Below are 26547 nucleotides of genomic sequence, written 5' to 3' on the forward strand. Positions count from 1 at the left end.
AAGGCTCAGCCTGCTGTCAGCTGTGATCTTCCCAATATGCACTCCCCTTTCTTATCACCAGAAGACCTACTCACTGGCAGAGGGAAAACGGCCAGTAATTTGAAGGCAGTGGGAACACTCATTCACTGACTGAAACAAGATTCTCACTGGAATAGACATTGCATCAGATCCATGTGTAGAATTGGTGAAGCCTTTTAAATACAAAACCCCACAGTTGCTACAGCTCTTAACTAAGGCTCTGAACCATAAGATAATGCACTTCTGTAAAAGCAAGGCATTTAGCTAAGCATGTGTGTATGGTACCATAAACCAAGCAGAAGCAGAAAGAGAAAGCTTTGAAGCAGGACAGGTAATGAGACGCAAAGAGCTCTACTCGGGAGCTGGGTGTGAATGTCAGGTAGAGCTGGGTTACTGTGCAGGGCTTGGCGTTTCTCTATACTTGGCCATCAGCACTCATGAGCCTACACTTCCCCCTTACACCTGATTCTGACTCCTGGACACCGGCAGACTTTTCCCAGTGCCCTGGATGGGCTTTCTGTGATCTTCTGCCATCCTGGGCACAATGCTTCCTAAGACCCACTCTCAGGAGTGTCTGCTCTCCACCTTCTGAGGGGCAAACCCTTAGAACACTGCCTTCTATTTTGCTTGGAGTTTATATGTACACCATAAAAGATGTGCAGCTTGGCATTTATTGAGAGTAAATAGTGGTGACTAACAATACATAATAATGTATTCTGAATTCTCAGCTGGTAATAGAGGCAGGGACTGGAGACATGTACTGTGGCACTGGGCTGCCCAGGTCAAGTCCAGTCTGCTCCTTGGCTGTGTGACTCTGGGCAGGTCACTTAACCTCACTAAGCCTCAGCTTCCTCACTGAGAAAGAGACACCAACAGCGACACTGATTGTGGGTGAGCAGGGTATGTTAGAATAATGCCTGGCACCACAGAGTGAGACCAAGTAACTGCAGCCCTTCTCTGCTACTTCATTGTCTTTATACAAATTAAGGGGAATGCAAGAGGGAAGGTAAGTTCCTACTTAGGCTCCAAGTCCTGGTATTCCTCAGCCATGAACCTCCTCCCCCTATCCTGTATGTGTCAACACTTAGAAACCAACAGATCCCCATAGGTCATTGGGAGAGACTGGCTTGTAACTGGATCATCACAAGGTTTTATGTTAAATGCTATTTGGGAAATCCTAAAAGTGTTCTTCTAAGGAGACATTGCACTGGTTACTGGAAAATGCACAAGTGAAAAAGGGGATGAAAGGCAATCCATGAGGAATAGCACACCCTAACTATTCTTCCTACCAAAGGGGGCGGGAAAGAGCAACAGGAAACTCCTGGAATCAGAGCCAATAAACAAAAAGTATCCCCAGCTTGTAGTCTGAAATCCACTTGTCCCTGGTAAAATGCTGCTGCTAACACAAATTGCTCATAGATGCTGGGAGTCCTCGCTGAGGAGGGAGATACTACCAGGGAGAAGGAGAGAGTGAGGAATGTACCTCAATGGACCCAGGGGGAGTTCTTTGGAATGTTTACAGCAGGACATTTGCAACAAAAAGATGGGGTAAAGATGGTGAGGACCAAAGACGTGACCCCACTCTCTGGAGACTGCCTTTGGGGTATTTGATGGCTCTCAAGGCACAGACACATAAAAGATGAACACAGTGAGAGACTGGATAGGGGATGGGGGTGAAGGGAGTTCAGTAAGTGACAGAGCTAAAGGAGCCTATCAGCTCTGGGGCATCACCTCCTTTGGTGGGTTGCCGGGCCTTTGCAGGTGTGGACTCTCTGGATGTCTGTCTCTCACTGTCCCCCCAGACCAATGTCCCCTGCCTTCAGAGCCAGCTCAAGTTCTCTTTTCTAGGCCACCCACCCTGATGGCCCCTACACTCATTCCTGTGGTACCCATACAAAACACTCCTCACAACCTTTTCCCTTGTATAATTCCAACCCTCATCATGAGCTCCCTGAGAGCAGGATGAGACACCAGAGTGGCTTGTCACTATCCTGTCAACTAGTGCCTAGGACTAAGCATGACTCAAAAACGCTTGCTGACAGGATGCATAAATGAGTGAACTCCTTGATATCAGTATGTTATCACCTAAATTCTTCTACCTGTTTTAATATCTCCCCACTGGGAAATGGCGAGCCTCAAGAAACACTTCCGAGATGTGAAGTGATTACTTCTATTCATTTTGACTTCTCTTTGTATACAACATATATTTATCATTATGGGATTTGCCAAGATGCCATTCTGACAAGTCAAGGGGTTACAGATACTCACAATTCTCTCATCCTCCTGGTGTTCAATCCATCAAGTATACAGTGCAAAGTGGGAAAACAAAAGCGTCTAGCTCAAAAGAGCCCTCTACAAGCCTTCAGCTGTCAAATCTCGAAGGTCAAAGCTGGCAGAAGCTGATGGTCTTTTCATTTATTTTTTTTGACGCCCATCAATGAAAGCAATCGTGAGTAAAAGTTCTACCTGCCAGGAAATGAACTGTCCTTTGTACTCAGTGGCAACCTTCACAGTTGAGGTGCACTTTGACAGCTGCTTCCTAAGCCTCAGGGGGGATTACACATCTCTCTCTCCAGGGGTGGGTGGAGGGTGGGGAGGAAGTATTTCTCATGGGTTGGAGATTCTTCTGTGATTTCAGGCTGAGCTTTAATTTTGAGACCCACAGCTTAGGTTCCAAGGGAGCTGCATCACAGAACCACCTTAAATTGATGCAGTATCCACTCACCTAAACTAGAACACCTACTACATGCTAGGCACTGTACAAGCCAATGTCTCTACCTTCAAGTCTTGTGGACTAGAATTAGATGGCCAAACATCAGATGAGTCTCCTTGAGAAGAGCTTTTCTGATGGATGAGAACAGCTCTGTTCCCTCAGAGCTGGCATGATACCAGATGCAGCAAGTCTCTCTCTCAGGGAAACTGACAGAAGAAAATTGACCCAGAAGGTTTTTGTCCCCCTGTGTTGTTCAGGACTACAGACAAATTGCTGCATCTCGCTGAGATTCAGTTTACTCCTCTGTAAAATGAGAATAACATGTAATGTGTGACATGGGTCATACTGAAGATGAAGTGAATTGATGGATGTCGATGTGCCTGGGAAACTGAACATGCACTGTACATATGGTATCCACCATGTAGATTAACAACACAGTGTCTGATTATTGAGACAAATGGGAGAGCTGTGGCTCTGTGAGATCCCTATGTGACATTCTGAAGTAAACAGATGATGAATGGATGGGAGGATGGGAGGATGGGAGGATGGACACGTACATGAACGTACCTATGTATCCGTCTGTGAGCAGATACTGGCCAGACAGTTGGATAGATGATGGATGACTAGGATGGGCAGAAGGGTGGATGGGGAGATGGATGGAGGCTCACTCCAACTCTAAAATGTCTGGTTTCTCTCTAGTCTACTATACATTCTTCTCAATCCCTTGTGACTTCAAAAACAACATTCCGTTTAGAGAAAGAATAACAGATGTGTGGAGACTAGTCACATACATGACTTCAGATGCAGCCTGGCTACCCCATTTTGAGGGCTATAAAGACAGGATAAGGCCAAAAAAAACCAACCAAACAAACAAACAACAACAACAAAAAAAAAACGGCTGGTGCCGCAGCTTACTAGGCTAATCCTCCTCCTGCGGCGCCGGCACCCCAGATTCTAGTCCCAGTTGGGGCGCCGGTTCTGTCCTGGTTGCTCCTCTTCCAGTCCAGCTCTCTGCTGTGGCCCAGGGAAGGCAATGGAGGATAGCCCAAGTGCTTGGGCCCTGCACCCACATGGGAGACCAGGAGGAAGCACCTGGCTCCTGGCTTCGGATCAGCGCAGCAAGCTGGCCGTAGCGGCCATTTGTGGGGTGAACCAACGGAAGGAAGACCTATCTCTGTCTCTCTCTCTCAATGTCTAACTCTGCCTGTCAAAAAACAAAACAAACAAACAAACAAAAGACAGGATAAGGTAACAACTGGGTAATGTGGTCACCACCCCGTATACAAATGAGTGGGGAAAAAATGACTATCCACCCTGTACATCACTTCATCTCATGTCTCTAAGTTTTCTTAAAAATTTCTATTTATGTATTTGAAAGGCAGAGTTACAGAGAGAGAGAAGGCTAGACGGAGAGAGATCTTCCATCCACTGTTTCACTTCCCAAATGACCACAGTGACTACAGCTGGGCCAGGCCAAAGCCAGAGCTAGGAGCCTCATCTGGGTCCCCCACATGGGTGCAGGGGCCCAAGCGCTTGGGCCATCTTTCTCTGCTTTCTCAGGTGCATTAGCAGGGAGCTGGACTGGAAGCGGAACAGCTAGGACTTAAACCAGCGCCCATAAAGGATTCCAGAGTCACAGGCAGATGCTTAACTGCAAAACAATGGCTGGCCCCTTTCTGCTTTCTTTTTCACTTTTCCCCTTAGTGCTCAGGTTATATAAAAGCCACCAGCTTATGTGATAAACGAACTCAGGCTGAGATGCTAGCCATGATTCTTAGTTTTTGATGCATATGAAAATCCCAAGGAGCTGTCTGAAGACACATATGCCCATGGCTCATCCCAAGATAAATAAAACCAGAATGGCTGAGGATGGAGCTCAGCCATATGAATTTGTAAAATATGGGGTTCTGATTTGTACCATCAAAGCTTGAGACCCACCGTGTTCATGGTTGAAAGCCAGAGAGGACTAGTATTGTAATGGCTGCTTCAATATCACTACCCAAAGGGTAAAGAATGTGGCAAATCAAGGCACAGTTAGTGGGACTGGTGCTTCAAGGTTCAACTCAGAGAACACTGGTAGTTACTCCAAGAACGAAAGGTGTGAGTTCTCTAAACTTACCTCTGTTTCTGCCCTCTCCCCCAACCGTGGCTGGCCTGGATATAGGTTGGCCTTGGAGTCCTCTTTTTTGCTTTTGTTTTTAGAGATTTATTTATTTATTTGAAAGTCAGACTTAGACAGACAGACAAAGAGAAGATGCAAAGGGAGAGATTTTCTACCTGCTGGTTCACTCCCAAATGGCCGCAACAGTTGGGGCTGGGCCAGGCCTAATCCATGAGCCAGGAGCTTCTTCTGGACCTCCCATTTGGGTGCAGGGGCCCAAGTACTTGGGCCATCTTCCACTGCTTTTCCAGGCCATTATCAGGGAGCTGGCTTGGAAGCAGAGCAGCTGGGACTTGAACCAGCACCCATATGGGATGCAGGCACTGCAGATGGCAGCCTAACCCACTGTGCCACAGCATTGGCCCCAGCCCTGGACACCTAAGAGGGAAAGCAGAGAAGGCAGTGGCAAGGGGGCACTTTAGAACCTGCTCTGTATCTTATTTAACTTAACCCTCAAAAAACTGCATGAGGGGGCTGGTGATGTGGCGTAGCAGTTCTGGCATCCATATGGGTGCCGGTTCGAGTCCTGGCTATTCCACTTCCAATCCAGCTCTCTGCTATGGCCTGGGAAAGCAATAGAAGAAGGCCCAAGTGCTTAGGCCGCTGCACCTGCCTGGGACACCTGGAGGAAGCTCCTGGCTCCTGCCTTGGGATTGGCCCAGCTCCAGCTATTGCGGCCACCTGGGGAGTGAACCAGCAGATTGAAGACCTCTCTCTCTCTCTCTCTGCTTCTCTGTAGCTCTGCCTTTCAAATAAATAAATAAATATTTTTTAAAAAAAATTATTGCCATTTTACAGAGCAGGAAGCAAGCTGAGACCTGCAGGGCTCCAGAGGCTTGCCTAAGCTCACATAATGCTTGGGGAGCTGCCTCCAAGAAGACTTAGGCCCCACGTCTCATGGCCACTCTGCCCTGAGAACTCAGGGCTGCACAACTGTTCCCATGCCAGGGCATCCGGGAAATATGTCCCTGACAAGCCTGCATGTGAGTTTTAAGGCTTTTAAAAATTATCTTTAAAGCCTTTGAATGGCGCTCTCTTTTTAGTGTAAATCACCCAGACATTAAAGCCCTTATTGTATATTTATTAGTGTGTTATTCAGACCAAGGGGAAAAAGAGAGAAGCTGACACTATGAATGACTTTGAAAGTGAGAAAAAGCTGGGTCTGAAATTAAATCATTGTGACACTGCCACTCGAGGGCATCAATTTCAATAAATGATCACCTTTTTTATTCCTGATCCCGTTTATCAAGCAGGCAGGTTTCGAGAACTTTGGCTTGGTATGCTCAATGCCATGGGCTCTGATTGCCCTGCGTGGGCCAGACTTGCCACGAGGCCCTAGGCTGAGAGAAGTCAAACCCAGCTCAGCCTGGGAAAAGCAATCAGGTATCTTCTCAGAAGCAAATGCTTTGTGGCATCTTCCCACCTGCACCCTACCCTAAGACCACACCCTGCCTACCTGCTGAGACCATCAAGTGTGTGTGCATTTACAGGACAATTCCGGGTTCCTTCTGCGAGCAGTAGTTGGTCTCTATGGGTAAGTGGGCTGCAGCTAGCCTCTTTGACAGGGTGGGAGAGAGACCAAGGAGCAGAAGTCCAAGGTGGGGAGAATCATTGCGGCTCTCCCAGCCCTGGTAACATGACAGGGATGAAGGAGGGGAGCAGAGTACAGCTGAGGCTGGGAAGGGCTGTGGTTGCTCACAGCTGGGCTGCAAATGAGCCACAGGCCCAGGACTGAAGTGCCCCTCTGCTGCCCACAAATCAATATATCTCTGTGTTAGATTACTTTGGCATGTCTTCTGTTAGCATCGTGACCGGTTAGATAGCTGGGAGCCTTGGTCAGAACTGACTGCCTTAAGCTAGCGTGGCTGCCAATGTGGGTCCCCAGCACAGAGCAGAGGTCTTCTGCGCTTGGGGAGGGTGGCTGCAGATTTTTCTTTGACGGCAGTGAGTGTGAGGGTTTCCTGACACAACCATCCATCCGGGAGACAGACAGGAGCCAGAGGGCCAGGGCTCTGCGCCGGCATGGATTTGGGTCCAGGCTGGGCCACGGGCGGCAGCATGCCCTTCCTCACATCACATCACTCCCCCAGGCCTCAGCTTCCCCAGCAGAAAACTGATTGGGGTGGCTGAACTCAAGAGTTGTCTGAGTGCAGGAGTTAAGGTGTTAGGAAGGCGAGGCTTGGCACTGAGGGGCCTTCCTGTTCTCTCCAGCCTGTGCAGTGTTTGGGCTGTGAAATGCCCCAGTTGCCTCAGCTCAGCTCAAGCCTGAGCATCAGCACATCCTTCAGATGGGAAACATTTTTTCCAGTATTAGTAATTCAAATGATTGGCAACTTCTATCCCCTCAGGGCCCAATTCTTCCCTGCACACACTGCGTAGCTCTGGTCACACATAATAAAGTCCCCAGACACCTGCAGCTGCAGGAGCAAGCTGTGTGCTTGGAAAGGAAGACTTGAGGGGCCAGCCTGGGGTCTTCGCCTCTGCCCTGGACAGCACCAAGCCCTAAGCTTGTGCTGCTGCATCCAGGAGGGCACCAATTTCACACAGCCATGTGCTGCTGGCTCCATCTTTCTAACACATCAGAGGCATAATATGGTGCAGCGGGGAGCTCACTAGGCACAGGCAGGAGCAGGGCTGCCTATGCTGGTGCTGCCGGCCAGTGACCTTAGTTGAACCTCTTAATATCTTTGGGTATGCACTGTTACTATTTTACTTTAATCTTTACCAGCCTGCATGTTTGTTCCTTAAAGCTGTGACCGTGTCATCTTAGGCTGTGCCATCTTGGGCATCTATTCCACAGGCAGACCCTCAATCCATAGTTGTTGAATGACTGACTGCATGAACTGAAAAGGATCTAGGGTTTCTGTAGCCACTTCAGTCACATTCATTCACTTCATGGGGACTCTGGGGACACTCATTTCTAGCCGAGATGTCTCATGCCTATTGGATTCTGTGGCCAGCCAGGCCTGCCTGTGTGTCAGCCCCAGTTTCTCTGCTTCCTTGCTTCTTTGGCCATTCGAATGAGGCAGATGGGCAGACTGGACACTCCTTTGTCCCCTAGAGTCCCCTGCCAAAGCCAGGCTGCCTGGGAGATGCTCTGTGACTCATCAGACCTCACACGCAGCTGGGCTCCAGGTCACTAGGAAGGAGCAGCTGCTGTGACTCCCCAACTCCTTGCCTCTGCCTCCGAGTGCCTGCAAGCAGGCTGCCACTGCCGCTTGATGCAGCACGGCAGCCAGCATGGCATGGTGCTCACGACGTGGTGCTTCTGGGGGATGAGGTGGTCTCAGCCCACTCCTCTGAGTCAGGCTCTCCCCGGCCAGTGTTATTATTACAACTTCCTCCCTTGTTACTACAAACGCTGAGTGTTCTTTTCTAAAGAGTGGTCCCTAAGCCACCATCTCCTGTTACAAGTGGAAGCCGGCCCCACTCATAATCATCTCAGCCAACATCATCAGGATATCACAGTGTCCCCCTCACTGCTCCGTGCCACTCAGGGCATCTCTGAAAGAGAGTGAGCTCTCAGAGAAGCAAACTGCTGAGTATCTCAAACCCAAAGGATTCTTCGAACTGGCAACAACCCCATAATCAGAGAAGGTACATGTCTTCCTTTGTGATCCCAAGCTCTCAGCAGAGCAGGGAAGGTTCAGATACTAAATCATGGCCGCTGACATGTGCCTCGTATTCCAGCAGGCAAAACCTTCTGTCCTTTGTTGAACTGACCCCGTGACAGCACGTGAGCAAGCCAGCATCATCAATCCCACTGTACAGATGGGGAAACTGAGTCTTGAGAAGGGCTGCGATTTGCCTAAAGCCATGGAACTCATTCAGGAAACACCTTTGGTAGAGAGGCTAGCCTTCTGTACCCCTGCACCTCTATGGTCTGAAAAAATAGAAAGTACTCCACAAATGACTGTTCATTGAACTGGCAACTGGAGAGTGAGCTGGGGCTTACATGCAGGGATTCTGATTCACAGAATATATATTTTTTTCTGCTGTGAATTAACTGAGCTCTTACAGTAATGGATAAAAATAGTCTGAAGTCTGGTTGGATGGGTTCAAAACACCTGTACTGTGACCCTAAGCAGATTATTTGATCTCACTGAGTTTCCTCATCTGTAAAACTGGAGCTAATAACAAGAACCAAATTTACTGTGTTGTATTCAGTATGAAAATGCATGTAAGGTACACAGTATTGACTGGCTAGTGTGTCTGGAAAGTGCTAAATAGATGTTAGCAATACTTGCTATTGTTCAAGGGTAGGGCTTGGGCCTAGGATGTCTTTGAAACCCAGGATCTAGTACTGTTATTGGCACATACACTTGAGCATAATACTCAAGATACTGGCCTACCAAAAATGAAACTTGTGCTGCCTGCTACCTGGTGGTCCCAAGCTTCAGTTCCCAAACCAGTAAACCGAGGTGGCGGAACCAAATCCTGTAGTTCCTCCCAGCTCTAAAATGTTCCATGCAATGCAGGTGTTCTCACTAGGATTGATTTTCCCCCTGCGAGACATTTGGCAATTTTGATCGTCACACTGGGGAAAATGCCACTACTATCTGGTTGGGTGGAGGCATGGAATGCTGGAGATGATGTGCAGGACAGCTCCCCAGCTCCCTCCCCTGCCCTCCCCCTGCAAAAAACAAACAAACAAACAAACAAACAATCAAAAAACTGTTCTTCTCACAATGTCAATAATGGAAAACCTGAATGAACTCTACACAAATATCCAAAGCTCCCTGATTTGCTGGGCAAGTACACTGTGTCTTGCAGCTTGCCCAGATGCCCAGGGGAGCACAGTGCCTCGATGCAGTAGAGTGGTCTATTGATTGCTCCTTCAGCTGCCACCTTCCACCCTCACCACATTGATCATGTTGGAGGTGGGGAGGCTGTCCCAGGCATCTTTATTATAAGTTTGGAATCAGTCCTGCTCACCACTAAACTCAAGATGGCTCAGCCAGCACCAGGGAAGAATATTTAGCTACCCTGGAAAGCCAGGAGCCAGAGCCTGAGACAAAGCCTCTCTATCCATAAGGGTCAGCCCCAGGCACCACCATCAAATCTCCACCTCAACCCAACATAATCTTGTTCTCTTCCTCCTGTCTCAGCTCACACCCTGCAGAAGGCAGACCAACTCCTAAGATTAAAGAGGACTTGATTTTGGAAGAGGATGCATTGGCCAGTGGGGTGGCCTCAAAGAGAAGCTCAGAACCTGCCCATGTCACACAGCCTTGGTCTCCTTGTTCCTACCACACACGGCGGAGATTAGGCTGCCCCTGGAGGCTCTACCATCACATGTCTCTGGGATCACTTATCACCAAAGTCACCAAAGAATCTAAATCATCTGTTTTTTAGGGTTTTTTCAACTTCCCTTTCCTTCTTCCCTGAGTTCCTGTCGAGGGGCTTTGGGTTTCCTGGAAAGAACACAAATGAGGAAAGGGCAGGGGAGAACTGGAGTTCAGTTTCTACCATGCCACATTCCTCTTCCCTCTTCTCATCTGTTAAATGGAAATTCACTTGGACGTTATGAGCATGGGAAGTTACAGAAGGGTAAATCCTTCGTAATCTCCTGTGGTTTGTTATCCCAACGCAGCACTGTCTCCCGGACTTAGCTATAGTGGGAAACAGGCAGGCCACGCAGGAGATGCTGAAACCCCATGCATACCTTTCATCTCACAAATACACATCTTCGCTGGCCTCTCAGGGTGATCTCCAACTTCATTTCTCCCTGTGTCATCCATGAATTTCCTTACCCAGGGACCGATGGCCTAAGGCTCTGCAGCCCCAAGCAGCACTATTTGGTTCCATTCAGGCTTGGCAGAGAGGGAACACTTGAGCATATAAATAAGAATAAACACATAATAAGGCTAGGCAAATGCCTGCAGGGTGGTTCCACAGCTGAGGCCAACTCCTGGAAGAAGGCCCTACCAGCTGGGCTTCTCCCACAAAAGGGGGGGGTCATGCTGGAGGCAGGCTGGACACCAGAAGACAACTCAGCCCAAACAGGGGCAGCCCAGCCACTCAACCCTCCTGATTTCTGGGTGGACACAGCCAAGAGGCATCTGGTGGCTGGGTTCCTACCAGCCAGCACAAGAGGTATTCAATAGGCAAGAAGATGGGTATGGAGCTTAGGTGCAGGGACAGCATCCTTCTCGATACTGAGATTTCATTCCTGCTGGGACTGCAGCAGCTTACTGTTCTTCTAAGCACAGCTAAATACAGATGGGTCAGGAGGAGACAGTGCAGAGCCTTACTGGAAATGGCCTTACTAGAAAACCTATAGGCAAGCTGTCCCCGGCACACCATGACTGATAACTGATAGGTAATAGTCATCATTCAGGTGGGAACCCTCTGAAAAGGTATTTTCTTAGGAGGAAGTCAAGTCTAAACCTAGCTAAAAGTGCTTGATCTTACTTCTGTAAAGATGTCAACAAGAAGGGTCCTACACCATCACTGATTATAAAGTGATCGGATCTGGGGCCCCTCAATGCTGGGGTCTTGTGATGGTATTTTTACTGATGGAATGGGGAAAAAAGGCAGAATCATAGATGCTGTAGTTCAAGGTTGCTTCCCAATGTCACTGTCTATAGAGACCCAAGGAACCACTGAGTGAGTGACTCCAGAAAGCTTGGGGGATTTCATCATTGACAGTACTGAGTGTGACTTCAGTGTTGCGTATGCCTTGGAGGTTCCAGGACAAAGCTCTGTTCCAGTCTCTACTGAGCTGAGAGTGGTCTAGCACCCCTGATTAATTCTGCCCTGGCATCTCACCTTCTTGTACAACCTGCTTAGGAGCCACAATGCTTTGTCCTTTCCCTTCCTGCCCACATTCTGCTAGTAAAACCCAGTTTGCAACACACTAAATTATTTTAATCTTGGTCTTTGAATACTCCTTTCGGCTGTTTTGTTCTCAGCTCTATCTGGACTTTGGAAAATGGGTATCTTTAACAGCCATCCACGAAATACCCATTCTGAAAGCTAGTCCTCTGGTTGCTGGGAGGACCACAGCCAGCCAGAGGGACCCACAGGCCAATGCCCGAGACGCTTCCTGGCAAATGGCAACTGCAACAGCTCAATCTGTGTGCATCCACTAAAGGGTAACTGTGAATTTTAAGTAGATATCACTGACCCTGGAAATCCACAGCCAAAAACCAAGCAGCCATCTTTTATAAAATTAATTTGAGACATGGGAAGGACTTACCCATGCTTCCCTGGAGTGGGCACCAGGAGGATCTCTCTTCCAGGCTCGTTGTGGGGCAGCAGCTGGGCCACATACCTCCCAGAGGGCTGCAGGTGCCTGTGCACCGAGACGGCCAGCGTGCAGTGCTCACTGCTGCTCCTCATCCACGGGCTCAGGATGGTGTGTTTGGAGTCTGCTGAGGTGTTGAGGAGGAGGAAGGAGCCTGGAAAGACAGGGAAAGTGATCCTGCAGGTGTGTCCCAGCAGAGGGAGCAGTGGTAGCTCTGTGACAGGACTTAGAGAACAAACAGCATCCAAGCCAGGAAATGCATGAGGCCCTTTTCCACTTCTTTGCTCACACCCAGTCCTCTTCCTTCCTTGCAAGTTTTCTTTGCAGTGTGACCTGATGCAGGTATACTGTGACTGGGAACATGGGCTCGATAAACTGGCAGACCAACGCCCTAATCATGGTTCCCCTACTTACCAGCTCTAGGTCCCTCATGTTTTTCATCCGAGAAACAGTAATAAAAATATCTTTCAAGGGACTCCTGCTCCTTTGCTTACTAGTTGAGTGCTTCCTGGCAAAGCACTAGCTTTCCTAGGTTTAAGCATCTTCATTTATAAAATAGGGTGAGAGGGGCTGGCTGAACTTGATAATCTCCAAAGATCTATCTGAGATCATGAATCTATGGGTCGGATGAATTTACAACCGGTCTCCACAAAGAAAGTCCTACAAATCCTCCTCAGTGCCATGCTTGTGGCAGTTTCCCTCTGGGACAAGTCGACTCTGATTCAAGAAGCACAGGTCAAATGACCTGCAAGAATCCAATATTCCCAGACATTACCATCAGCACCACTTCGTTGTTCCAAGCACTCCCTGCCATGCATTAATTTTACTTGCTGCTCTTCTACGTCGAACTTTTGAACCATTATGTGTTGCTCCTTTTGCACTGTGAGGCTATCCCAACAAGATCCCCATGTCCTCAGTGGGAACCGGTTTCTGAGTGCTCAGCCTTCTTAAACCACCCCCACCTGGCACTTAAAAGGTCTCCTGACACAGACAACCCAATTTACCAAGTAGGAGAATTAACTGGCAGCCTGCAATAAAGAATGATGCATATGAAAGTGAGGGATTCCTACTAGAAGCGAAGCATTCTCCAAGGAGAAGGTATTAAACCAGAAACTGGAGCTCTGCAACACTCCGAAAATAGATAAAAGGATTTCCCATTAAAATCAAAATGGAGTGAGCACAGGACTCTTTCTGAGCTGGCTTAGGGACATAGGAGCAGTTCTAGAAATTGAACCCCTGTACTTGCTGGGGGGTTTCAGTATGGCCTATGGCCTTGAAAAGCACTCTACAACCCTCCATCACATTATCACCCTGTTTTACAGTAGGGGGTGATAGTGCCCTTGTCGTAGGCACAGGGAAAAGGAGAGGGATCAGGTCCAAAGGCTCAGCATGGGAAAGATCATCTAACACAATGCCTCACTTTTCAGCCCTGACTTTATTCCTGAGATGGGAAATGACTAATTCAAAGTCCGAGTTTGAAAGTCACCATCAGACTCCAGGTCTCTGGATTACTAAGTAGTACTCTTTTCTTTTTTTTTTTTTCTTTCTTTTTCTCATTAGCCTATTGTTTCCACTAACCTAAAATATGGTCAAGGTACCTCATGGTCACACTGTATAGCTCAGGAACTCAGGGAGGGCAGAGAGGGAGGAAGCGAGATGCATGGGCACTGGATCCAATGCACTTATTCACTCTCTTCCTTATTCCTTTCTGCTCTCAAATACATTTGTTAGATACCTACTTTGACAGGCCCTGCCCTTGAGACACAAACATGAAGCCAGCACAGATCCTGCCCTTCAAGGGGAGAGCCCAGGGCCAATAGGGGAGAAAAGCTATCTGTAATCAAACATATCAGGTAACACACTTTGGAGGGCCTCAGGAGAAATTAGTCAAGGTACATAGATTCACAGAGAAGATCTCTGAGCTAGGTCTTAAAGGGAGAAAAAAAAAAAAAAAACAGACATTGACAGAGCCAGCTAGGTGAAAGTTGAAGAAAAGAGGAAGAAAGAAGATCTTTGGCTGCATGGGGGTAGGTGTTTGGCAATAGCAGTTAAGTAACTGCTTGGGACCATCCTGTATTGCAAAGCCTGGTTCAAATCCCAACAACTCTGCTCGTAATCCAGCTTCCTACTGATGTGCATTCTGGGAGGCAGCAAATAATGGCTCAAGTACTTGGGCCCCTGCCACCCATTTAGGAGGCCTGGATTAAATTTCAGGCTCCTGGCTTCCGCCTGGCCTAACCCGGCTGTTGTGGGCATTTGGGAAGTAAATCAACAGATGGAAGACCTCTCTCTGGCTGTCTCTCTGCCCATCAAATAGAATGAAAATAAACTAACAGAAAAAAAGAGTTTGCCTACAGAGTGCAATACATGGAGAGAAGACTGGGAAATCAGGAAGGCTGGTAGGTGTTAGAACCAGCACAGAGAGCGCTTCATTCCTGCTGCACCTTTCCAACTTCATTGTGTGGATAACAGGAGCCAAATACTTTGAACAGGACAATGACAACATCAAGGTGGTGCTTCAGGACTGATCTGGTAAGGCAGAGAGAGTGGGTGACCAGAATTGACAACCTCACTGTAAACCATTAGTCCGCACTAGGGCAAGGCTGTGACTAAATGCAAAGCTGGGGTGTTGACTTACTGTTGTAAGCAATGGCACTGTGTCAAGAGATGGCCTGGGAATGACTGGGCTTTCCAGTTAGTTAGTGTGTGTCTGTCCAGGGCAGGTAAGGGTCCAGAAAGTATCTCTGGGGGCAGAGTCTTGCTCCAGACTCTGGGAGGATGGTCTGAGGTTAGTATGAAGCCAAGCCCATAATTCATACTCATGAAAGAGCAACTATGCCCTGGTCTGAGATCCTTCTATGATATCTTCTAGTTGGTAGAAAGTTGGATTGAAACCAGCAGCCATTTTTTGAGTGACTAAAGTAAAGAACACAGGCCAAATGAAGAAGCCCTTTTTCCTCTGCAAAAGATGCTATGCCTGTGTGTGCACACGCAGGAACCTCAAATCAAGCGGAAGGTGTTGGAGTGAGGGAGCTGGATACTCTTCCCACTCCCCTCTTCTTCCCAGATATGGATGTGCCTGTAAATTCTGTTTCCATAATTCAGTACCTCAATAATGGGACCCTTTCAAAGCTGACTAGAAGATGGATTATTTTTCCAGTTCTAATATGTGAGATGATGTTTATATGAATTTTATTTTGTGCAACCGGACTATCAATAAGAGACTGAGCTTAAAGTATTTTCACTCTCAATGAAACTCTATGGTTGAGAGCTATCTCTTCATCAGCAGCTTTCCCCTACCAGAAAAAAGGGGGGGGGGAGGAAATACATTTCATAAGCTCCTTGGGATATTGTCAGTATAAATCTTTTAAAGTCAGTGAGAATCTATCACTCCTCTCCTTCGTTTTCCGTTTCTTGTTTATTTTGTCCGGAATGGCTTGGGGCTATGTGAAGCCTCCTGGGGTCCGTTCTAATTAAGAAGATGGCCTGGCACACAGCACGAAGACCTTTACCCAGCGTGGCCACGGGGGAGCAGTGGAGAAGCAGATCAAAGAGCCCTGTGGCTCCAATGCCAGGATCACACTTCCCTTACAATTGGAGAGTGTTGGTATGTTCAATTATTACACATAAAATGGTTGTTATTTTTACCTCTGCTCACCAATATAGGGATGTGCTATGCTCATCTCGACCCCTGGGTCTCTAATTCCAAGCCAGAGACTGAGGGTCATGAACCTAGAGGTCAGACAGCCTCTTCCATATCCAGGCTCTGATTTCTTCCAGTTGTGAGCCTTAGACAAATTATTTAAACTCAAAATCAAATTCAAAATGGGTATAACCAACCTCATATGGCTGTTGTGAGGATGAAATTAGATAACTGGCCAGGACAGTGGCTAGCCCATAGCAGGTATCTGATAAATGTCAGTTGCTGGCTTTGAGGGGTATCTTAGACGGCAACTCCTTTGATCTGGCGCTACACTTGGAATCAGAGGGACTGAATTTGAGCTCTAGCTTTGCCACTCCAAACCTCCTTTGTTTAAAAAATGAAAGGACTGGATACAGACTCTCTAAGGATTCTTACAGCTTCAAACTCTCAGTAATTCTATCTGCCTGCCTAGACTATTATCATCTGAGGGACTCAAGTCAAGTCTCCAAGCCCCCAAGTCCTAAACGCTTCTTCTAATTCACCTCTCTGAGGGTTCAGCACCAACAGTTCCAATCAACTGTCCAAATAGTTGGTGAACTCTCCTGTTGAGAAGTACACTGTGATTCTCTGCACTGCCACCTCTCCCCACTGTACACAAGCGCATCTCTAGGAAGCGCTCCTGCCTAGCAGCAATTGTTTCTGTAGATGCTTCTGCTATAAGGCTGGTACCATCCCTAAATGCCTGGTATTAAACACAGTGTTTGTCACATGAAAGATACACCACGGTCTTAAAACTCAAAGTAATACACACACACAGGACAAGGAATCAAATAGCTAGAACAGCTCAGAATAATAGTTTTTTTTTTTTTTTAAAGAAAATTCCAAACTCTGCTCCCCTTGACCAAGTCCCACACACTAAAAGGAACAATTTTAAGGATTGCTAAGTTCTTTTTTTTTTTTTTTTTTTTTGACTGGCAGAGTTAGTCAGTGAGAGAGAGAGAGAGAGACAGAGAGAAAGGTCTTCCTTCTGTTGGTTCACCCCCTAAATAGTGAGGCCAGGAGCCAGGTGCTTCCTCCTGGTTTCCCATGTGGGTACAGGGCCCAAGCACTTGGGCCATCCTCCACTTCCCTCCTGGGTCACAGCAGAGAGCTGGACTGGAAGAGGAGCAACTGGGACAGAATCCGGCGCCCCAACCTGGACTAGAACCCGGGGTGCCAGTGCCACAGGTGGAGGATTAACCTAGTGAGCCGACACGCCTGCCTGCTAAGTTCTTTAGTGGCTGTCTTTGTAGTTTTAAATACTTTCATGGTGTTATTCATGTTTGCAGCAACTTCAGACTTTTCACATTGAAAAATTTATTTATTTTTAAAACCTTGACTTTTAAGTCACCTTTACTTTTTTCTTGCGCACCTCTGTCACTTCCTATGATGCAGATGTATTTATTACTGTTTCCATCAGCTTCAGACATCGCTGGCCTCTTCTCATTCTAAGAGGTTATTAGTCTTCCTGCCCTTCCCTGTACTCCTCTTCCACATCCACCTCCCAAGGCACTGAGTCACCTGGATTTGTTTTCTTTACTTTGTCAGAGTTGTGTAAGAATGATGAAGTCTTTTTTGCTTTCTTTATAGGTAGATGGCAAATGTTGAAAACCAATCAATAGATTTTATAAGCTGATGAGTCTATTTTTTATTCACTTCCATGAATAAGGTTTATATTTATAATCTTCTGTAGAGGTCCAATAATACATTCCACTGCAAGGAGGTTTCCAGCATCAGAATCACAGGAATTCATTCACAGTCATTCAGTCTCTCTCTCTCTCTCTCTCTCTCTCTCTCTCTCTCTCATTCTCTCTCTCTGCCTTTAAAGTAAATGGAAAAATAATTTTTAAAATTATGGAATATTTTAATTTGTCTTATATTTGAATCAGAACTTTCTTATGAAGGTTATTTTTCCAGGAATTTCTCATTGCTGTTTTCCCCACTCTTGTTTTTTACTGAGATCTATTTTCAATTGACTTTATACACATATGATAAACTAAATGTTAACTAAAGAATTCAACAAGTAGTATGTGGAAGGAAAAAAAAAACTATTCCTGGATAGTCAAAATAAAGGCTATTTAAATCATTGCTTCTCAAAGTATCAATTTCATTTCTACATGTTCCTTTTAGGTGCTCTATTAGTTATCACAGATCAGGGAGAATATATGGTATTTGTCCCTTTGGGACTGGCTTATTTCACTAAATATGATGTTTTCCAGGTTCATCCATTTTGTTGCAAATGACCGGATTTCAATTTTTATTTTTACTGCTGTGCAGCATTCCATAAAGTACATATCCTATAATTTCTTCATCCAGTCTTCAGCTGACGGGCATTTGGGTTGACTCTATGTCTTACCTATTGTGAATTGAGCTGCAATAAACATGGGAGTGCAGATAACTCTTTTGTTTGCTAATTTCATTTCCCTTGGGTAAATTCTGAGGAGTGGGATGGCTGGGTTATATAGTAGGTCAATATTCAGACTTCTGAGGTATCTCCATACTGTCCTCTATAGTGGTTCTACCGGTTTACATTCCCACCAACAGTGGGTTAGGTACCTTTTTCCCCACATCCTCACTACCATTTGTTGTTTGTTGATTTCTGTTAGAAAGCCATTCTAACTGGGGTGAGGTGAAACCTCACAGTGGTTTTGATTCGCATTTCTATGACAGCTAGTGATCCTGAGCATTTTTCATATGTCTGTTGGCCCTTTAGATATCCTCCATTGAAAAATGTGTTTAAGTCCTTTGCCCGTTTCTTCACTGGGTTGTTTGTTTTGTTATTGTGGAGTTTCTTGATTTCTTTATATATTATGGTTATTAATCTTTTATCAGTTGCATTGTTTTCAAATAATTTCTCCATTCCCTTGGTTGCCTCTTCACATTTGCTGAGTGTTTCTTTTGCAGTACAGAAGCTTCTGAATTTGATGTAAACCCATTTGTTAATTTTGGCTTTGATGCCTGCACCTCTGGGGTCTTTTTCAAGAAGTCTTTGTCTGTGTCCATGTCTTGCATGGTTTCCCCAGTATTCTCTAATAATTTGATGGCATCACTTTGTAGATTCAGGTCTTTAATCCATTTTGAGTGGATTTCTGTATAAGGTGTAAGGTAGGGGTCCTGCTTCATACTTCTGCATACTTCATCCAGTTTTCCCAGCACCATTTGTTGAAGAGACTGTCCTTGTTACAGGGATTGGTTGTAGCTCCTGGGTCAAATACAAGTTGGTTTTAGATGCTTGGATTGATTTCTGATGCTTCTGTTCTGTTCCTTTGGTCTATCCATCCGTATTTGTACCAGAACCAGGCTGTTTTGATTATAACTGTCTTGTAGTATGTCTTGAAATCTGGTATTGTGATGCCTTGGCTTTGTTTTTGTTGTATAAGATTATTTTACCTATTTGAGGTCTCCTGTGTTTCCATATGAATTTCAGCATCATTTTTTCTATATCTGAGAAGAATGTCTTTTGTATTTTGATTTGTATCACATAAAATCTGTAAAATTGCTTTTGGAAGAATGGACATTTTGATGATACTAATTCCTCCAATCCATTTAAATGGAAGATTTTTCCGTTTTTTGTATCTTCTTCCATTTCTTTCTTTAATGTTTTGTAATTCTCATCATAGAAACCTTTGACAACCTTGGTTAAATTTATTCCAAGGTATTTGATTTTTTTGTAGCTATTGTGAATGGGATTGATATTAGAAGTTCTTTCTCAGCTGTGGCATTGTCTGTGTATACAAAGGCTGTTGATTTTTGTGTATTGATTTTATATCCTGCTACTTGAACAAACTCTTCTATGAGTTCCAGTAGTCTCTTGGTGGAGTCTTTTGGATCCCCTCTATATAGAATCATGTCATCTGCAAATAGGGATACTTTGACTTTCTCTTTCTCAATTTGTATCCCTTTGACTTCTTTTTCTTGCCCAATGGCTCTGGGTAAAATTTCCAGGACTATATTGAATAGCAGTGGTGGGAGTGGGCATCCTTGTCTGGTTTCAGATCTCAGTGGGAATGCTTCCAACTTTTCCTTATTAAATAGAATGCTGGCTGCAGGTTTGTTATAAATTGCCTTGATTGTGTTGAGGAATGTTCTTCTATATGCGATTTGCTTAGAGTTTTCATCATGAAAGGGTGTTGTTTTTTATCAAATGTTTTCACTGCATCTATTGAGATAATCATACAGTTTTTGCTCTTCAGTTTGTTAATGTGATGTCTGTGGTGTCTGTTGTTCCATTTCCTTTTTCAACTCTAATTTTATTGATTGGGTCTTTTCTGTCCTTTTTTTGGTTAGTTGGGACAATGGTGTTTCAATTTTGTTTATTTTTTCAAAAAAATAGCTCTTGGTTTTGCTGATCTTTTGTATTTTTTGTTGTTGCTGTTGTTTCAATTTTGTTTATTTCTTCTGTAATTTTAATTATTTTCTTTCTCCTAGAAGTTTTGGGTTTGGTTTGCTGTTGTTTTCCTAGATCCTTGAGATGCGTTGATAACTTATTTATTTGGTGCCTTTCCAATTTCTTGATGTAGGCACCAATTGCTCTAAACTTTCCTCTTAACACTGCCTTTGCTGTACCTCATAAGTTTTGATATGTTGTATTCTTATCTTCTTTTGTTTCCAGAAATTTTTTGATTTCTCTTTTGAGTTCTTCTATGACCCACTGTTCATTCAGGAGCATGTTGTTCAGTCTCCTTGTGTTTGTATATGTTCTATAGATTTCTGAGTCACTGATTTCCAGCTTCTTCGCATTGTGGCCTGAGAAGATGCATGGTACGATTTCAAGTTTTCTGAATTCACTCAGACTTGCCTTATTGTCTAGTATATGGTCAATCCTAGAGAAAGTTCCATGCACTGCTGAGAAAAATGTGTATTCTGCAACTGTAGGATGAAAGGTTCTGTAGATATCTGCTAAGTCCAATTGGTCTACAGTGTTGATTAAGTCTGCTGTTTTTTTTGCTGATTTTCTGTCTGGTTGATCTGTACATTGCTGAAAGTGGGGTACTGAAATCCCCCATTTGAGTCATTATCTTCTATTAGGTCCCTTAACATTTCTTTTAAATAGCTTGATGCCCTGTATTTAGGTGCATAAACATTTATAATAGTTACTTCTTCCTGTTGAATTGATCCTTTAATCATTACATAGTGCCCCTCTTTTTATCTCTTTTTTTTTTCTGTTAAAGTCTATTTTGTCTGATATTAGAATGGCCACGCCAGCTCTTTTTTTGGTTTCTGTTACCATGGACTATCTTTTTCCTTCCTTTCATTTTCAGTCTGCATGCATTTTGTTGGTGAGATGTGTTTCTTGTAGGCAGCAAATAGATTTTTTTTTTTTTATTTTTAAATACAATCTGTCAGTCTGAGTCTTTTAACTGGAAAGCTGAGGCCATTTACATTCAACATGACCATTGATAAATAACCATTTTGCCTGACATTTTTCCATAAATATTCCTATTTTTTTACTTTGGATTTCCTTTGTAAGTTTACTGAGAGATTTCCTTCCTTTACCTTTTTTCATAGTGATGACCACATTTCTGTGTTTCTGTGTGCAGCACATCTTAAAGCATCTTTTTCAGGGCTGGATGGGTAGTGACTAATTCTTTCAATTCCTCTTTGTCATGGAAGGTCTTTATTTCACCTTTGTTCATAAATGACTGCTTTGCAGCATATAGTTTTCTGGGTTCACAATTATTTTCTTTTAAAACTTGGAATATATCTTGACTGGTGCTGTGGCTCACTTGGCTAATCCTCCTCCTGTGGCACTGGCACCCCAGGTTCTAGTCCCTGTTGGGGCACTGGATTTTGTTCTGGTTGTTCCTCTTCCAGTCCAGCTCTCTGCTGTGGCCTGGGAAGGCAGTGGAGGATCTCCTCTTTTTTTTTTTTTATCTGAGGGGAAGTTAGTTCTTGTCTGTTGGTATAGATTCAACTGAGCTCCTCTCCTGATAGGATACCAGTGCCTGGGCACTAGCCCCAGTGGTATATTATTTGTCTGCTCTGCCACAAGGACCATACAAATGATCTATGCAGTCCTCAGTCTAAGGTCAGATTCCCAAGAAATGTCCTCTGCCATGTATCTAGGGAGCCCTGGTCATGTGGAGCCTCCCATATGATTGCCCAAAGTCCCAGCCACACTCTGAGTCTGTCCACGCAGCCTCAATGTTTTTACCATCCCGGCACACAAGCCTCCCACAGTCATGAGCACCCAACCCCCTGTCCGTTCTCCCTACCAGACTCAGGAGTATCCACTTGGCTGGTTGCTGGGTGCAGATACAAGCTGGTGCAGCTGTTCTGTATGTCTGAAATGGGGCCTGCTCTCTATCAGCTTGTTATAAGATGCAGTTGCAGGGTGATCGGAGAGAGAAAAAAACATGCCCCTCCCTTTTTTCTCCTCTAATTTGGCAGGGACACTATCCCCCATGGCACTCCAAGCCAGATTCCCTCTAGGCTCTTCCTGCAACCTTTTCGCCAGTGGCTTGGGCTGCTGCAATCTGTTCTTACCTCACCCTCCAATGCTGTTGTGGAGGCTCTCATCTGCTGGGGTCCTGAATAGTGCGTGTCCTCACCCTCCACGTAGGTCTACTCGCCCTCCAACTTGTGTAGTTTCCTTTGCTGTTTTCTCCCCAACTCTTCCCTGAGACTTCATATTGCTTTTGTATATTATATATCTGCCTTCTGCACCACATTACTAACACATTATATACTCCTTGGAAAATAATCACTCCCTCCTCTTGAAGACATTGACTTTGTCTTTGAATTTTTAATTTTATCAATTGCTTTCTGGGCTTCCAGGACAGTTATTATCATTTTCTTTCCACTGGGATTCCTAATGTTAGTTCCGTCATTCTCAGGAAATGCCCGTAAGAAGGAATTTCATTGTGACTCTTTGAATATCTGAAATAGTTTACTTCTGTCTTCACAGTTATCTGTCAATGGTTTATAGATTAGGAATTTCGTATTGGACATATGAGGCCTAGCCTCAATGTTTTCTAGTATGTGTGTAACTGAGGAGAAGTCTGATGCTGGCTTTATTTGTAATCACTTTGTAGCTGATGTGGTTTTTTTTTTTTGTTTTCTGTCCAGAAGCTTTTAGGAATTTTCTTTCACTCTAAATTTCTGAAATGTCAATACAATCTAACTAGGCACAGGTCCACGTAAAAATTCACCAACGGCATTCACTGGCTGCTGCAGTCAGAACACACATTTCTCTTCTGCCTCTGGAAAATCTCATTTCATTATTTCTCTGAAAATTTAATCTCCCCTTTCCCCCATATCCCATTCTCAGTCATGGATCTTTCTGAAGATATTTATCTTTCAAGTTAGCTTCCCTCACCTGAGTTACCTTTGTGTTTTTTTCTGGGATCTGTTCTTTACACTGATCTTTTTCGTCCTGCAGTTAGTTAAGTGATTCTTTTTTTTCTTTTTTTATTTGACAGGTAGAGTTATTGTCAGTGAGAGAGAGAGAGAGAGACAGAGAGAAAGGTCTTCCTTCCATTGGCTCATTCCCCAAATGGCCGCCACAGCCGGCGTGCTGAGCAGATCCGAAGCCAGGAGCCAGGAGCTTCTTCCTGGTCTCCCATGCGGGTGCAGGGACCCAAGCACCTGGGCCATCCTCCACTGCCTTCCCAGGCCACAGCAGAGAGCTGCACTGGAAGAGGAGTGACTGGGACAGAATCCGGCCCCATATGGGATGCCAGCGCTACAGGCAGAGGATTAACCAAGTGAGCCACACCGCCAGCCCCAGTTAAGTGATTCTTAGTCAGCTGCTTATATTTAAACAGGAGAGGTTGGAAAGGCTGATGGGAACTATATGGATGTAGATGGTGCTTACTCTGTATGGCAGAATCTGCTTGATGGCAAGCGCCAGAAGCAGGCCATTTGCAGGCCATTTGCAGGTGCTTGCTCCTCCATGCTAGCATGAAGGGTGTGCCTCTCCAGACTTGAATACACCCACTCCCAGGCCTGATTCTTTCACTCCTCTTGAATTTTTAGAGAAGAGCCCCAAGTGATCAAGCATTCTGCCACCTATTGATCTGGAAAAATGAGATTCAAACAGATTTAGAGGCCGCTGAGGTTAACCACAGTGAAAGTTTCATTCTTCCTCCTTGCGCTCACTCACCCTTCCACCCAGGGGACCCCTGTCTGTGCTCTCAGCAGATGGGCTCCCTCTCCCCTTTGAGAAAGCCACTCTCTTTCCTCCACCAACAGCTTCTGTTTCCCCATATGCTCTAAAACCCATTCAAGCCTCCCTTCGTGTTGTGTTGTTCTTCAGCATTTAGTCTTCTATAACTTCAGTGGGATCTCAGGAGAGAAGGTAGCAAATATGTGCTTTATCTTTCTGAATCAGAAGACTCGAGCACGTTTTTTGAGTAAGAACATGAATAAACAAATTCACAGATGGATGGATTTCCATCTCAATAAATCCAATGTGAACTCAGCGCCATTGGCTAATTGTCCATAATGCATAAACTATTAAATCGTTATTGTAAGCTACTATTCATTCAGTTGATCATGACGCCATTCATATGAGGTGGAAATGAAGGGACAGCAGAGGTTTAATGGGTTGGAATACAGACAGAAGTGTGTGACGCACACAGGGAGGCCCCTAGACACACTTTCAGGCAGTGCTCAGTGCCAGCTTCCACCAGCCCTACAAGGTGGTAACGGAATCATGAGAAAGCTTGGTGATCAATGAGTTTGAGGATTTTGGGGTTCAACAAAAGTAAATAGGCTCTTTCACTGAAGGCTCTCTCAGAAACTTAATATGCCATATAAATTGTGATTCTTTAAGAGTGGTTTAATATAAAATGAAGCATTTCCGAAACTCCTTTGGCCACAGAACCCTTTGGCCACTGTATATAATGTATCATGGAACATGCTTTGGAAGCCCTCCTTGCAACCATTTCTGCTCCAGAGACTACTTGCAGAAGGGAAGGAAGGAATAAAAAATTATTTTAAAAAAACCAGTAAAGTGAGACTGGTGTTGTGATGTAGCATGTAAAGCTATCGCCTATGATGCTTGTATCCCATGTGGGCACTGGTTCATGTCCTGGCTGCACCACTTCTGAGCTAGCTTCCTGCTAACAGCCAGGAAAAGCAGCAGAAGATGGTCTAAGTGCTTGGGCTCTTGCACTCACATGGGAGACCCAGTGAAGGTCCTGGCTCCTGACTTCAGTCTGCTCCAGCCGTGGCTGTTGCCGCCATTTTGGGAGTGAACCAGCAGATAGAAGACCTCTCTCTTTCTCTCTTTTGCTCTCTCTCTCTGTAACTCTGCCTTTCAAATAAATAAATACATCTTTTTTTAAAAAAGTAAAGCAGAGGGGAAAAAATATATATCCGTAGCTATATCTACTTATCTATATCCTTATGTATATCTATATTATCTCTTAAATACTTTGGGTTTTTTAAAATTTAATTTCATTTTATTTGAAATGCAGTGACAAAGATTTTATATCCACTGGTTTACTTCCCAATTACCTGCGACAGCCAGGGCTTGGCCAGGCTGAAGTCAAGTGCCTAGAACTCAGTCTAGGTTTCTCCCACAATGGTAGCAGTGACCCAAGTACTTGAGCCATTATGTGGTGCCTCCCAGGGTGTGCATTAATGGAAGCTGAATTGGAAATGGGAGGAGCCAGGACTTGAACCCAAGCACTCCGATATGAGATGCAGGTGTCCCATGTGGCATTCCTACAGCTGCAACAAATATCTGCCCCTAAAATGTTCTCTGTCTTTTAACCTGTCCTGACTAAGACCTGACTTCTTTGTTGCAGAAGCTTACTTCTGGAAAGATTCCTCCCAGCTACTGCACTGGAGATTGTCAGGGTTAGAAAGAAACATGGTGGTCACACAGCTTAATCACTTGACAGACTGGGGAGAAAACCAAGAACAAAGAAGTTCAGGAATTTCCCCAGGTCATACTGCATATTGCGGGTGGACCTGAGATTAGAAGGGAGGTTTCCAAACTCCCTTCTAGTTGAGCACCTAGTATTTGCTGGCCCATGCCAGAAATCTATAATGAAATTTTCAGACAAATGCCCTGTGGTTTGATCCCCACTCGTACACAGACATCGTGTCCTTTCTCTGTACTCTCATAGCTCTGATGATCGGGCCCAGATGCTCCAGCTGTCAAACTCAGAGATCACAGACCAAAGCTGGGATGGACAGGACCCAGACAGATGGGTCTTGCTTTTGAAATCACTCAGGCTTGGAATGGCCTCCCAAGGTGGTGGGGGGGACAGTATTTGAGGATCTGTTCTATTCACATGGTTTTATGAATTAGCCAAAGAAAATTGGAACTGTTGAAGGAGTCTCCTTATGGTTCTCTCAAATTCAAATTTGATGTAACCTCAATTCGGGCTTCAGAGCAGGATTTTGAAATTTAAGGAGAAGCTGGTGGGATCTTGTTCACTGGCACACTTTGGGGGGTAGTAGAAGTATGGTACTTTGAAGATCCGGAGGCTCCTGGAAATTGTTCGGGCCAACCCTATCTCCACACAAGTGAGAGAAATCAGTGGGGTGAGGCGGTAAGATTGGCTTCTGCCATAGCTGAGCTGTGTTACCGCCCGGCCCCCATGAATTTTTGCTGCCTCACTTTGTCTTGATGTCAAATATTTGAAATTAGCTCCACTACCCTACAGCACCAGTACGTAAATGTATTGCTTTTTTGCACCTTCATTTGGAAGCATTTTGAAGAGTGATGGTATCAGTTATTGAGATCAAATGATTAGAAAAGTATGTTC

General features: G+C 45.1%; 1 protein-coding gene across 1 annotated transcript in view; it reads right to left on the minus strand.

Annotated features, from left to right (window-relative positions):
• ALK (ALK receptor tyrosine kinase) overlaps nucleotides 1–26547 on the minus strand; it is a 761992-nt gene that overhangs the window by 318758 nt on the left and 416687 nt on the right. The window contains exon 4 of the mRNA XM_062210172.1: nucleotides 12094–12295. Within this exon, the coding sequence (XP_062066156.1) occupies nucleotides 12094–12295 (202 nt within the window). The remainder of the gene's footprint in view (nucleotides 1–12093; nucleotides 12296–26547) is intronic.

This window comes from Lepus europaeus, chromosome 13 (genome assembly GCF_033115175.1).
Source record: "Lepus europaeus isolate LE1 chromosome 13, mLepTim1.pri, whole genome shotgun sequence".
Classification (NCBI taxonomy): Eukaryota; Metazoa; Chordata; class Mammalia; order Lagomorpha; family Leporidae; genus Lepus; species Lepus europaeus.